Genomic DNA, 14910 nt, shown 5'->3' with positions numbered 1-14910 from the left:
CTGCCAGGTACGCTGGCCCAGGGCTCAGCCTCCTCCGGCTGAAGGCAATGAGCATCGACACGGGCAGCCACCACCTAGGAGGGCAGCACGTGTCCCAGCCTGTTCCCTGAGCCATGCCAGCCATGGCCTGCCCCCTCCCCAGCTGTGCACGGGGCCGTGCAGGAAGGGGTTAACGGCTAGCCCATACCTGCAGTTGCATTTTAAAGATGTGAAATTAAAGCCCATAATTTATTCTCCCCACACACGAAGGAGCAATTAGTTCTAAACACGGCTTAATCAGTCAGCGCGAGATTGATTTCTGTAGACTTGGATTTGGTGGCTGCTGGCGAGGAGCCAGCCTGGGAGCAATCTCCAAATAAATGAAGTGCAGAGAAGTAAGCCATTACATAATATGATAGATGAGGCTGGAGCTCACTCGCCTCTTCATTAGTATTCCACTGTACACCGGCAACGGCACCAAACTTTCTCCCCAGCACCTTGGTTTCTTCCCCCTCCTCATCCCTCTGCCCGTCCTGCAGCTCGGCCGGGGCAGGAGCAGCTGCCTGCCTCCCTTCGGCAGCGGAGCCCCAGCCCGCAGGCAGCGCTGGAGCAAGGGTCTCTATGCTGTGGGCTGATGCCTCTTTGGGATGCTCTTCCCTGGGCTCTGCGTCTTGCCTTTCCCCTCTGGACATCGAGGAAACCGAGGCACAGGGAGCTGGAGTGGCATCCCGTGAGCTGCAGGAGATCAGCAGCAAGAGGCAGATGTCCTCGTCCCCTCTCCTCCCCTGGCCGCAGCTTTGATGGCATCTCCCCAGGGTAACCGCAGCCTGTCACCCCACGGGGCAGTGGCAGCTGGGCACGCTTGCACTGGGACGTGGCCCCTGGTGCAAGTTCCCTGCCTCCTCCTGCCTTCTGCGAGGGCATCCCTGCTCCGGCCAGTGAGCTGCTCAGAGCCGCAGCAGCAGGCGAGGGCAAGGGGAGCAGGGTATTGCTCTCAGTAGGAAAACCCCTTGAGGTGCTGGATGTGGGTGCAGAAGTGTCAGGGGAGAAAGCACGCCCCGAGCGGCCCTTGTCTGGGCAGTGGGGGTTGTAGCTGGGTTTGCACAGCCCCGTGCTGTGATGCCCGAGCCTCTCGGGCAGGGTGCGTGCCTTCTGTCCCTGCCACCGGGCCCAGCCTGCAGACACGCAGGGAACCAGACCCTCTCCACCTGGGCCCCCGGCCCTGCTCGCAGGGGGTGACAGGCCTTTCGGGGACAAGACCTCGCTTACGTGGTGCTGATGTGTTGTTTTGGGCTGTGGCGGTGACTACGCGCACTGCGCAATACATGCTTCTCCCTCCCCGGTGATGAGGGAGGAGGGGAGCACACCGCAAAACGATGCCGGGCAGGGAAAGCGGTTTGGAGCCAGCTCCAGAGGGTGGGTGCCTGGTGCTGTGTGGGCAAAGGGTGTCCCTCTGCCCGTGGAGCTGGTGGGGTGCCTGGCGGTGGGGAGAATGGGCTGGGACCTCTGCAGAGGTGCGCAGGGGCAAGGCTGTGCTGGGAGCATCCCGGGGGGGCTCTGCTTGGAGCGTGGGTGGCCAGGGCTGGGAGAGACAGAGATCTGGACCTGTGCAGGGACATGGTGCAGGGCCTGACTTTGCCCCTGCTTTCGTTACCTCCTCACCTTGTCCCTCCCCAGGCTCTTGCCAGGGAAGAAGATTCCCCTGAGACCTGGCCCTGCCTGGTGCCGGTCCCCAGAGCATGTGCTGAAGACCCCCCCCACTCCCTGCCATGACAGTAATTGTGCTAACGATAGCTAGCTGATAGATGCAGCTCAGGGCCATGACCCATGGGCTCCCAGAGGTGAAATGCCCGGCAGTGCTGTGGGAGAGACCCACCAGCTGAGCCCTCCGAGCCCCGACCCAGCAGCGTCCCAGGGGATGGAGCCCAGGCGCCCCATGATACCCCGTGCCCCCCCCCAGCCCTGCGGTCATCCCCCTCCTGCCCGCAGTGCTGGAGCTGCTGCTGACCATCCCCTCTGTCCTTGCTGTCTCCGCAGAACTCCATCCGGCACAACCTCTCCCTGCACACCCGCTTCATCCGTGTGCAGAACGAGGGCACCGGCAAGAGCTCCTGGTGGATGCTGAACCCTGAGGGCGGCAAGACAGGGAAGACGCCCCGCCGGCGGGCGGTCTCGATGGACAACAACAGCAAGTTCCTGCGGATCAAGGGGAAAGCCAGCAAGAAGAAGCAGCTGCAGGTAACGCAGGAGCGTGGGGAGGACAGCCCTTCCTCCCAGCAAGCCAAGTGGTCAGAGAGCCCCGCGTCCCACGCCAGCGATGAGTATGACGCCTGGGCGGACTTTAGGACGCGGGCCAACTCCACAGCCAGCACGCTGAGCGGGCGCCTCTCGCCCATCATGTCCAACCATGAGCCGGATGAGCTGGAGGAGGATGATGGTACCCCCTCCTCTCCGCTGATGTACCCCAGCCCCTCCAGCACCATGTCTCCTTCCCTCAACGCCCGCTGCTCCGTGGAGCTGCCCCGGCTGACTGACCTGACTGGCACCATCAGCCTCAATGAGAGCCTCGGGGAGAGCATGCTGGAGGACCTGCAGGATGGCTACACTATGAGCCCTTCGCAGCAGCTCCCCCCAGCTGCCCTGCGGCAGCGGAGCTCCAGTTTCACCTTCAACTCCAAGTGCTCCACCATGGGGGCTGCCACCAACACCTACTGCGGGACTATCTACAGCCAGCCGGCCATGAGCCTCATGCGCCGCCTGCCCATGCAGACCATCCAGGAGAACAAGCAAGCCACCTTCTCGCCCGTCAGCTCCTACAGGAACGCCTCGCTGCAGGACCTGCTCTCCTCCATCTCCTACGCGCACAAGGAGAGCATGGTCCCGGGGGACCTGCCCCTGCCGCAGGCCAGCCCCATGGTGCCGGCCCGTGGCCACAGACACAACCCGCTGCTGTGCGGGAGCGGGGAGCAGGGATTGTCCTCCTACCCGTCCCACTCGGGCTCTCTCATGAAGAGCAACGCTTTGTACCACCCATCACCAGCCGGTCACCACCCTGCGGTCAACACCAGTGCCTTAGCTAATCCTGTCAGCCTTATGAGCTTGCCCAGTGACACGTGCAGCATGACAGCCATGCCGCACCATGGGCATCTGCATTCCTACGCTAATAACCAAGGGGCACACATGAGCTTGCTGGATTCGCTGCAGGGCCCCTACCCGGGGGCTGTCCACCCCCCCGTGTTGGGCCAAGACAGGTTCCCAGCAGACCTGGACCTGGACATGTTCAATGGGAGCCTGGAGTGCGATGTGGAGTCGATCATCTTGAATGACTTTATGGACAGCGACGAGATGGACTTCAACTTCGACTCGGCTCTCCCGCCGCAGAACGGGCTCAACGTGCCTGTGCTGCCCGGGGGTCCGCAGCCCACGAACCAGAGCTGGGTGCCCGGGTGATGCCTGCCCTGGGGAGGGGGGCTCGCCACTGAGAAGCCACGAGGGGAACATTGAGACTAACTTTTTTTTTTCCTTTCTCTTCTGCCTTTGTTTGTTAAGATGGGCTAGAGCCATTGGTCTGAGCTTGAGGTCGAACACAAAACACAAACCGTAGGGTCAAATATTGAGACGGGGTAGGGCCCCTAGCCCCCAGCCCACACATGTGCCCGATCTGCTGAGTCCTCCCGCAGGCATCCTCCAGAGGACGTGGACGTGGGGCAGGTGGGCGGGAAAGGCAGCCAGAACCAGGCAGGTCCAGGGGGGGAGCAGGAAGGGAAAGCCTTTCCAGATGGTCCCAGTGTCCCGCTGCGACGGTGCCAGTTTGATTTGTCTTTGGGCTGGGTGATGGAGTGGTGATGGCTGGCGGTGTGGGAAACCCCTGCGTGGGCATCCCTTTCTGGAAAGGGACCCTCTCTGAGCCACCTCGGGAAGTAGAAGTGTCAGGAGCAGGGACCCTGCAGGGCAAGGGGGGGCTTGTCACCCCTAAATCCTGGTGGCGATCTGAGCTCTGCCAAGCCCACACGCCCAGACCACCTCCACTGCGGGTCTCCTTGCGTGGCTTCAGGCAGGATTTTTTACCAAGCACTGAGGAGGTGGGTTGGTGATGGAGGGAAGGGTGCGCAATCTGCAGCCCTGGGGACAGCATCTCGGCAGCCCACCTGCCCAGCTGTGGCTGGGGGTGCCACGGTCATGCCTGCCCACGGGAAAGCTGCAGTACCCTGCCCGGAGCAGGCGTGGGCACGCTCCTGCGCATGGTGCATAGCCCTGCATGGGGTGGTCCTGCCAGGAGTCATGTGCTGCTGGCCTGGGTCCCCCCGTGCCAGAGGCTCAAGGGGAGCTCACAGGGACGGGAGGGGGGCATATTTATTTGATTTCGTGCACTCTTTTGCCATTGAGTTTTAGCATTGGAAGGACGAAAGGGTCGAGCTTAGGGAGAGGAGGAGAGAGGCCGTGGGCAATGCTGCGCCTCATCGCACGTCTCATCTTGGCTTGGCCGTGGCTTTGGATGATGGGGTGGAAGCTGGGGGGCTGTGATGTGGGTCATCCTCAAGAAGGGGGTGTCTGCATGTGAGGACGGGAGGGATGCGGTGGCCAGGCCTCCTGAGGCAGCGTGGGGTCCACCCTGCCCCTAGCCTAGGTGACCCATGCGGGTTCCCCTGTGTGCAGAGCTCAGGGAGGTGCCACGGGGCTCACAGCGGAGCTGTGGGGCTCCTGGGGGGTCGCTACTGGTTTCAGGAGTGACTCCAGGAAGCAGCCAGCATGCCTGTCCTGAGGGCTCGCTGCCCTTCCCCAGGATGCCGGGAGAGCTGGTCCAGGGAGATGGCAGCAAGAGGGGTCAGCCCTGGTGCACCCATCGGCCAAGGGCCGGTGCTCCATGGGCATGGGGACCACGATTCACACACGGTCCCGCTGTCTGTCAGGAGCCCAAACTGGCCCCACTGCTCTGCGGGGCAGGCGTAGTCGAGGGACCCGCTGCCATCCTGCACAGTGGGGGTGAAGGCTCCCCGCTGTGGGGCAGCTCAGCCCTTGGTTTTTAGAGTGGGGCAGCCAGGCAGGCTGACGGGCAGCTGGAGCGGCTGGTCCAGAGTTGATGGAGGGTCTGGAAGGGAGCTGTGGGAGCTGCTGCTCTGCCCCACGGGCTCTCTGCACATCCCGTCTTCCTTCTGGGCACCACAGGCTTTCCCTAAACCCCCTGCCCCTGGGTTGCAGCAAGGGTTAGTCCACTGAACCAGCACATTTTCCTGGCCCAGCTCTTCCCTTCTTGCTCCAGCACCATCTCCCCTACCACGGTGCAGGTGCTGGGTCCCACCGAGCCATAGGGGAAGTGTGGCTGCTCGGAGCCGGGGCCGGCTGGGACCTGGGGGTGGGCACCTTCCGCTCCTCTCCTGACCCATGTGTCTGTGGCAAAGCGTGACAGAGGAGCCCCATGTGCCGCTGTTCACCTTCGCCCTGGGCACACGGCGGGCATAGTCTCTAAAGACATTCTTACAGGTTAATTAATTATGTTTACATTATTTGATCATGTACAGAATTTAATATATTCTATTATATATAATCTTTCTTGAATGCTTTTTTAAAAAGGATTATTCTTTGGTCAGGATCATTACCGCATTCGTTTTATACACCACCTCTCGTTTCAGGCATATTTAAAATTGTTGGAAACCGATTGCAAATGGCTGTTTAAAACCCGGCACCCCAACTCCGCACATGGGGTGTGAAGGACTGCTAGCGAGGAGAGGCAGGGAGGGCAGCTGGGGCTGCCACGGGAGAAAGGGGGGCTCTGTCCCCCAAGCCTGGAAGAAAGAGAAGGGGTCCTGGCTCTTCCAGGCATCCAATATCCAGGCACACATCCAGCAGCACACCAGCACGCCGGGCAGTGCAGGCGAGCTGGGGCTCACCCCAGCAGTTGGGCATTTGCAGATGGGATGCTCAGGCACAGGGACCCCCAAAAACCCCTTCGGTGTTGCAGATACAGGCTGACCATCGTTGCGGAGGGGAAGCCACACCAGCAGTAAGAGAAAAGACCCCCCCCTTGTCCCGCGCCTGCCCCACTCCCCCTGCTCGCCTCCCCCTGCCCCGCCGCGTGGTGCCCCCGGGCATCCACCCCCGGGGCACGTCCCATTGCGAAGCTGTCTTTGTGGTTCGTGACCGTGGGGTTGTCGTGTGTGCGGTGGAGTCGTGTTGGTAAGCGTCGTGTGTACAGTCGTCGTGCGGTGCGAGGGACAGCGGGCAGCGGGAGGCGGGCACAGAGACCCCCCCCAAAGTGGCTGGGACCCTGGAGAAGGGGGGGGGTGGCTGGAGGGGGAGGCAAGATGCCTCGCGGCGGAGAGGGAGCAGAGCCGGGAGGCTGGGGGATGCCGGGGCCATGGTGCCCGGGTGGGGTGGTGGTGATGGCACGGGTGTGACGGGGCTGTGCGTCGTGCACGTGGGGCAGGCATGTCCTGGGGGAGCCGACACGGCCGTGCCCCCCATGGCTCCCACCGCCCCACTGTCGGTACTGCTGTGAGGGCAGGGAAGGGGAAACCAGGGATTTATTTCACTGTCTGGCGGTGGGAGAAGCTCCAGGTTCCCTCTCTGGAAGCAGCTCCCCGAGCACAGGCCACCTCACGTCCCACCTCGCTCGGCTTCAGCCTCCCCGCCCCATCACCCCCTCTCCCTCCCAGTGCCCCCCTCCCGGCTCCCGCTCATCCCCAGCCCTGCCTGGAGCAAGGAGCCGGCAGCGAGGGGACGCCGAAGGGGCCCCACCAGTTTTCTTCATACGGCGGTTTTCGGTCCGTCCTTTCCCTCGTATTTATAACTGTACAGACTGGGGGGGAGGGTCTCTGACAGGCGTCATCTCTCACCACACATCTATCGTAGGCAATGGTAACTTTCTTGATTGTGCTATTAGAGTTTGTGTATGTGGCAATGTAAAGAACTGTGTATAGTGCATTGTACAGCATATTTTCATGAATAAAATTGTTTTAAATATTACAAGGGAGGGCTGCTGCCTTCAATGCTTGCGTGTGTCTGGGCTCAGACAGGAGGGACAGTGCTAGACCAGTCAGGGTGGGGGGACCAGGGGAGAGCCACCGAGGAGAAGATGTGATGTTTGGTGAAACAGAGCTTGCACCCAGCATGGGGGTGGTTGGGCTGAGGAGGTGTCCGTGCAGTCCCACCTGGACGCAGACCTCTGGACATGGTTCTTGGCAGTCTATAAATATACGTATTTACTGACCTTTACCAGTATTTTCTGAAACCGATGGCCTGCCTCAGTGTCACTGCTGTCCGGTGCAGTGGTGGGTGACAACGTCCAGCTCGTTGCGGTGCTCATGCCCTGCGCCCGCTGCCCCAAGCCCCTTCACTCCCCAGTGAAGCTCCCGAGTGCAGCCCCCAGCCACTGGCCTGGAAATCCCCGTTTTCAGCAGCTCTTGGAGCTGTTTGGACTGAAACTTCCCCTTTTGTGGGTCAATTTATTTCCCACCCTGGAAAAAAATACCGAAGTGGCTGGAGGCTATGGCTCCTATTTTGGGTGATGATTTAGGGTCTTGGGGCAGGGTGAGTTGGGAAAACACCTCTGTGGTTTAGGGCTCAGGTTCAGGGATGGGTGTCTGCTCTAAGACCCCTCAGTCAGCCCCGAAAAGGGGACTCGGCCACTGAAGGGGCTCCCCAGCACCCATTAAAGCAGGCTGGAGAAGCTGAAACCCCTCTGAGGTGCTCAGAAAGTCGTGTATTGCTCTGCTGCCAGGCATGAAACGGGCTGAGGGGATGGGTCCCCTCCGAAACTCCTCTGCCCAGCCCAGTGGTGTGGCCAGCCAGTCTCACCTCCTCATCCTACCTCTCCTTGGGGAGACTTTCGGATGGTTTCTCTGAGGGGACGACAAGTGGCTGGAAAGCTGCCCGGCAGAAAAGGACCTGGGGGTTTTGGTCGACAGCCGGCTGAATATGAGGCAGCAGTGTGCCCAGGTGGCCAAGAAGGCCAACGCCATCCTGGCCTGTATCAGAAATGGTGTGGCCAGCGGGAGGAGGGAGGGGATCGTGCCCCTGTACTCGGTGCTGGTGAGGCCGCACCTCGAATCCTGTGTTCAGTTTTGGGCCTCTCACTACAAGAAGGACATTGAGGTGCTGGAGCGTGTCCAGAGAAGGGCGACGGAGCTGGTGAGGGGTCTGGAGCACAAGTCTGATGAGGAGCGGCTGAGGGAGCTGGGGTTGTTCAGTCTGGAGAAGAGGAGGCTGAGGGGAGACCTCATCGCTCTCTACAACTACCTGAAAGGGGGTTGTGGTGAGGTGGGTGTTGGTCTCTTCTCCCAAGTGACAAGTGACAGGACAAGAAGAAATGGCCTCAAGTTGCGCCAGGGGAGGTTCAGGCTGGATATTAGGAAAAACTTCTTTACTGAGAGAGTGGTGAGACACTGGAATAAGCTGCTCAGGGAGGTGGTAGAGTCACCATCCCTGGAGGTATTTAAAAGACATATGGATGAGGTGCTTAGGGACATGGTTTAGTGGTGGACTTGGCAGTGCTAGATTAATGGTTGGACTTGGTGATCTTAAAGGTCTTTTCCAACCTAAAACGATTCTATGATTCTATGATTTTAGGGCTCTGCAGGGAGGGCAGGACTTGTCCCAGACCACTCGGGGAGGACTTGAATTCAACTTCTCCCTTGATAAACAGCTAGAACAAAGGTGGGGAAACTGAGGCAGCCTCCAAAGCCTGTTTCAAAATAACCCCACCATCTCCCCACCTACGTGATGCCCGGTGGAAGGGGCTGTTGGCTGCGGTTTGCAGGAGTCTGTGCGTGCCACACCAGCATCTGAATGGTATGCCTCCAGTGTCCAAGCACCCCAGTGTCACCAGTTCAGCCATCTCCACTCACTGGTGTTGCAGATGGAGCATCTTTCCACTCTTGTGGATCTGGCATTGTCCCCATGTCGCTGCCATGTAGCAAAGTGCGGGTACAGGGAGTACTGCAAGGAGGCTCGAGACACCCAGTTCTTGTCCACTGATGGTCTTCTGGTAACTTGCAGAAAACGTCATTAGCATGGCAGGGCGGTCATGGCTCCGAGGCGCTCCCAAAGGCCAGGCACATCCCCGTAGGCTGGTCCCTATAGGTCAGTCCTGGACAAAACGGTGAAGGGGAGGAGGGATTTCAGCTACTAAAGACTTCCCTATCAGAGAATTCAATTAGTGCAGAATTTAATTGCCGTGGCTCAACGGAGGAGGGAGTTTCAGCCCCTGACCCAGCAGTGAGCCGGGCTGGGTGCGGGAGGGCACTGTCGTTAGCACCGTGCTGCCACGGGGCACACGGGGACCTGGCAGCGCTGTGCCGTGGTGCGTTGCGCACCAGCAGCTACTTCAGAGACAAGCAGCTCACACCGGGTGGGGAGTAGGGGTCTGTCTCTGTGCGGCTGGAGGAGGGGTGCTGCAAGAGGGTTCCTCTTTGGCTGCTGAGCTCCCTGGGACAGGAGGGTGTCATGGGATGGGATGTGGCATTTGTGTCCTGAGCGGGCAAGAGGCGGGAGCAGCCTGAATGTGCCACAGGTGAGCTGCAAGAGCCCAACGGGATGTCACCCCAGTTGTCACATGAGGCTCAAATGCTGGGGGCATAATCAGGGTGTTATCTGGGGGAGGACACTGGGATCCAGGTGTTTCTTGTGCGTTTCCACGGGGATTTGTGCTTGACGTGAAGCCACTCACACCTTGCTGTAAGGAAACCTGCAGTGTAACACAGGATCCCTGCTGGCAGCATCTGCAGAGATTACAGGGCTGGCAAAGCCACAGTGATCACAGCAAGCTGTCAGATGAGGGTCTCGGCTCTGGAGTGGGATTAGCTCAGAATTTTGTAGGAGCAAGGGGCAGAACCAAGGCCGATGCGGTCAGGGCTGGAGCAAAAGAGACACCAGGAAGGGTTTGGGAGCTTGAATACCATTGCATGAGCTCCCACTGTGAGGCAAAGGAGGAGACAGCAGCTGCAAACAGGGCCCAGAGGAACAGGGACCCCCTTAGCAAGCAGCACGGAGATGGACAGATCATACAGGTTTCCCAGATAGTGGGGCCAGGAGGCAAAAGGGGCCACACAGCCTCTCGCTCCTCCATACCGTCTGTGCCATGCAGGCTCCTGTCTCACCAGAGACATGAAGCCAGGATGTGTTTTTACCAAGAGAAGGTCCTTCACTCTTCAGCTGTGTGCTCCAGGATCCCTGCCCAGATTTTACACCATCCAGCACAAGACATGGGCACTGGAGAAGCAACTCCAGGGAGCAACAACAGAGGAAACGCAACTGTTTATTCACATTGTCCCTTTCCACCAGCATTATTAGTCCTTTCCATGGCAGTATGGTGCCCAGTGCTCCCCACTCTGCAAATCACCCCCGATGTCCCCCTCAGCCCCATGGGTGACTTCCCAGCAGGACCTGCCTCCTCACTGCGGGCGCTGCTGGGACGCAGACATCCCGGCGCATCCTCCCCATCACTGGTGGGACCTGTCAGGGAGAAGAGTCCCCTGCAGGGTCCTGCTATGGCAGTTTGTGCCCACCGCTGTGCAGCCGAGCCTGTGACCTCTCCAGTCTGAAACCACCCCACACAGTGGTTTGGGTTTTCCTATTTTTGTAAGAAAACATCACATGGCACCCAGATGACCTGTTGCTGTTCTCCGTGTCCTCAGTGAACCCCTCTACCTCGCTGGGGAAACTTGTAATCCTGGATTTAAAGAAAGAAAAAACAACAGGAAGAAAGCCGTCAAGTTGGTTTGACAGGATCTATTTTCCATAAATCCCTGTTGATTGGCATTAATTATATCACCCTTTCTGATTCTTTATTCATTGCATTCCATATCAGCCGTTCCATTATTTTGCCTGGGATCAATGTCAGGCTGACAGACTTGTAATTACCCACGTCATCCTGTTTCCCCTTTTAAAATATTAGGCCAACCTCCACTTTTCTCCCAGGGCCCCACAAATTCCCGTGTGCTCTGCACCATACCAAAACTCAACGGCAGCAGTCCAGGACATGCTTCAGCCAAGTCTCCTGGTCAGTAGCTGTCCTTCCTGGAAGACTGCAAACCCCCAACCCCGGGCATCTCCCATCGGCTCCTGGGCAGAGCCTGTTTCTTTGCTCCCCATGGTTGTCCTCCTTCCAGACGCTCAGCAGAGCTGCATGCTGACAGCTTCTGTCTGCTCCGCACGCACTGACCTTCTCCCAGTGCCATCTCCGAATGCCACCGCCATCACCAGGAGCCCAGCAGGCTCAGCCTTCACACAGCTCTCGGTGTACTGAGAGCTCTCATACAAGCGCGAGTTGCAGCCAGCTGCGAGGGTGGGATTTGATGTTGTGCCGAGACATTGGACAGGATGGGTCAGTGGCTGTTCTGGTCTGAAACACGGTGGGAACGCAGCCTGGCTCGCTTCCCACCCAACCTCACTCCTGCTCCAGTGACACCCTCACCCCTCTGCAGCAGCACCCTTCCCAAGGAGCAGGCTGTTCTCCTGCAGTCATTTCAGCTGTAGTTTCACCTCTCCCAGCTTCCCTTGACCCTGTGCTCAGCCCCACTCTTGTCCTCAACTCCATCTGCTCCCTGTGCTCCCTGGTCTGCCCAGAGCTGGCCTCCACCTTGAGCTCTCTGCTCCCTGGTAACTCTCATGTGCTTCTGCTCTTCCCCACAGTCCTCCCTTCTGCCACGTTCTCAGCGTCACTGCACCAGATGGGAAGATGAGCATCCCAACATCAGGGTAAAGAATTGGATCCCACAAGTACCTCTGTCATGGTACATGGATGCCCTGGGTGCGCCAGCCCATCATGCAGATTTAGGAAGCCAGGGTGTTGGTGATGCCCTGGTGTCCTGGTCTGTGGATATGACTTCCCAGCCATGAGCTCAAAGCCACTGTGCAAATGGACAAGCCATCAACCAGACATAGTCCCCGGTGTGACTCTCAGGCCATGGATGATTTCCATCTGACTGTAAAGATGGACTGCTCTGCACATATCCCACCCTCTGTCCTGCTCTGGGGATCAGGAGGAAATGGTGGAGCAGGACCATGTGGCAGCTGCACAGTCCTGAGCCAGGATCAGCCACACGCAAGGTGCTGGCAGCGCCCCGTTCCCTCAGCCATTGCAACAGAGATGCTGCACTCGCAGTGCTGGTGACTACTGCTCTGTCAGCTCTCCTCGTGTCCCACTCTGCAAGAATCCACTGTGGAGGTCCTCAGCTAGGATGGACATCAGCTGGAGGTGAAGGGGATACCAGATGGAGGTGAGCTGGGCAGAGGCCTGGGATCAAATTCAGCTCAGGTCTCAAAGAGGAAAGCTCTGAGGATGCGGAACAAGGCTGAGAGATCAGGAGCTAATCCACCACCTGATCATCCAGTTCACACAGGACTGCCCTGACTGGACAAGGAACCCTTCAAAAAGTTGCACAAAGCCCATGGTCCATGAAAGACTTCCCTTCCCATCCCATCCCATCCCATCCCATCCCATCCCACCCATCCCATCCCATCCCATCCCATCCCATCCCAAAGTGAGCTGGATGAAGTCAGCAGGGCTGAGAAAGGTGGCTGGCTTGGCCCATGCCTGTGCAGCCTGGAGGACATTAATTTATACAACTGGGAAGGGGATGCTCTTTAGAGAGCGTTGCCCAAGACCTGTCCTCCAAAGGATGCCCAAAGCATCCCAGCGAGGAGGCCTGCCAAAAGAGCGGGAGATATGTGTGGACTCCAAGCATCCATGGAGAGCTGAGGGGAGGGATGCGGGAAGGCGGGCGGTGTTGGGAGGGAGCAGGATAGGGAACGGACTGGGTAGAGGCAGAGGGGGTTTGGTATAGTCCCTGTCGACATCCTCAGGAAAGAAATGTTCTGACACGGGGATCTCTGGGATGTGAGGGGCCGGGGGGGCCAAGGCAGCCCAGTGAGGAGGTCCCGGTTCCCATTAACACCAAAGCCTTGATCCTGCCCACAAAAAGGCCTTCACTGGGGCTGCCCTAGGTGCACTAGGCAAAGGGCAGGCAAAGCCATGCACTCATCGCCTCCACGCCCAGCTGCAAGCCACCGCTGCCCTGTCCCATTCCCGCAGGCAATGCTGGCCCAAGGGAGGAAAGAGGGTTTTGGAGCCAGGGAAGGCTGAGACCATTCAAGCAAAGCATTGTCAGGGATCTGCGTGCTGGTGGGAGGCGGGGAGTGGGGCAGCCCCGTGGGGAGTAGCGCCTGGCTGGAACACGCTGCTGCCGAGCAGGAGGAGGGACAGGCTCATCCAGTCGGCCCCACAGCAAAGCTGAGCCACCCCAGGCACTGCCCGTGTCCCCTCCCACCCCCCAGAGCGGGCAGGGGAAGGAAGGAGAGATCAGCACCCCCACCGAGACCCAGGGAACGGGGAGAGGTGGAAATCCAGCATCTCTCCTGCTATCCCTGCTCTCCCACCCCACACCAGCTCTGCTCTGCCTTTGCCTGCCTGCAAGGCAGGGACATCCCCGTGGGGCGAAGGGGCACATCTGGAGCTGCACAGAGATTTGTCTTCATTTACAGGCTTTGGCCGGGAAAGTGGGAGGGTCTCCAGCAGCTGGGGCTGTGCCTCGGACCCTTCCCACCCCATCCCGCCTCGACAGAGACAGGGCTGGTTTCATCTCGCTGGCGTTGGCTGCAGGCTTGTCCTGAGAGGATACTTTGACATATTTTACTATTATATGAGATAACTGGCACTTGAGAGGCTTAATTGGAAAGCTGCAAAAGTGTGCTGCTTTCCACTCCTTTGAAGACAGCAGTCCCTGCTTGGCCATGAATACTCTCTCTGCTGCACCAGCAACCTCCCCATTGCCCCTGTGTTTCGTTAACTCGGCTCCTCAAAGCTCCTGGATGAGCCGGAGGGATCCAGCCCGCAGGCACATCACTACTTTATCCCTGGAGCTGAAGGTCAGGTCCTGGGGAGGGGATAGGGGCTCCCACGGGCACCGGTGGGATAGGAGCCAAGCCGGGGCGCAGAATCCCCCTCCCCGTGATCCCATGGGCAGATGTATCCACAGATGCCCTTGGAGCATGCGGAAGAGGATGAGGACAGAAGGCTATAGACAAATAAGGAGGAAAGCCTTCAGGAGCATGTGTCTGTCATAAGATATTCCCTTGCAGAAATCTTGGAAACCTTAGAAAGAGTTTTTGCTCAATGTTATTAATTAAGGCAAAAGAATCCCCATATGGAAAGAGAAACAGTCAAGTTATATTTTTGCTAAATACGCAGCACCATATGGTAACATACAGAAAATTGGCCACATAGGCAGCCTAGAATATATGTTACCATATGTTCATATGTACTTTATAATTTCTTTGTTTTTGAAAGAGGGCATTGTCTTATGGGGCAAAAATGAGCAGCCCACCCCAGGGAGAAGGAGAAACATCACAAGCTGCTTTTGCTGAATTAAGCCCAAGGAAGCAACTCAACCACCTGGCCTGAGGGCTGCCTGCGCAGGCAGGACAGATAAGACAGCACGAGGGCAGTGTGAGCTTCTTCCCTGCTCCGCATCCTCCACCGTACCTCCTCGGCATGGGCTGCACTGCTAATAACCTGCGTGTGCAGGCTGGGGAGACCCAGAGGAGGAGCAAAGAGCCTCCCATTTGTGCTGTCCCCAGGAAACCTTAATTTCCCTGCAGCAAAAGCAAGAGGAGAGAGAGGGGAGGATCTTCTGGGAAAGCAGCGGGGACCTTGGGAAAACGTGAAGAGCCTCTGCAGCCCGTGAGTGCAGCACAGGACCCCGTGTGTGTGTGCGAGGGGCCGGGGTGCTGCTGGGGCGTGCGAGGCGTGTTGCAGGAGCACGGATTGTGCAAACGCGCCTTTCCCTGGGGAGATGGCTGTGGGAGGAGGGGTGTACATTTTGCACGGGGTGTGGGTGAGTGTCCACCCACACGTACACACCCTGGATGCTTTTGCATCAGCTGTGTTACATCTCACAGCTCCCCGGGGGGGTTTGCTGAGCAGCCGGGTCAGGA

General features: G+C 58.7%; 1 protein-coding gene across 1 annotated transcript in view; it reads left to right on the top strand.

The window, feature by feature from the left end:
• FOXO6 (forkhead box O6) overlaps positions 1–3429 on the top strand; it is a 36498-nt gene extending 33069 nt beyond the window's left edge. The window contains exon 2 of the mRNA XM_059830887.1: positions 2017–3429. Coding sequence (XP_059686870.1) covers positions 2017–3429 — 1413 coding nt within the window. The remainder of the gene's footprint in view (positions 1–2016) is intronic.
• The last annotated feature ends 11481 nt before the right edge of the window (positions 3430–14910 follow it).

This window comes from Gavia stellata, chromosome 29 (genome assembly GCF_030936135.1).
Source record: "Gavia stellata isolate bGavSte3 chromosome 29, bGavSte3.hap2, whole genome shotgun sequence".
Taxonomy (NCBI): Eukaryota; Metazoa; Chordata; class Aves; order Gaviiformes; family Gaviidae; genus Gavia; species Gavia stellata.
This window is presented reverse-complemented; position numbering and strand designations above follow the sequence as displayed.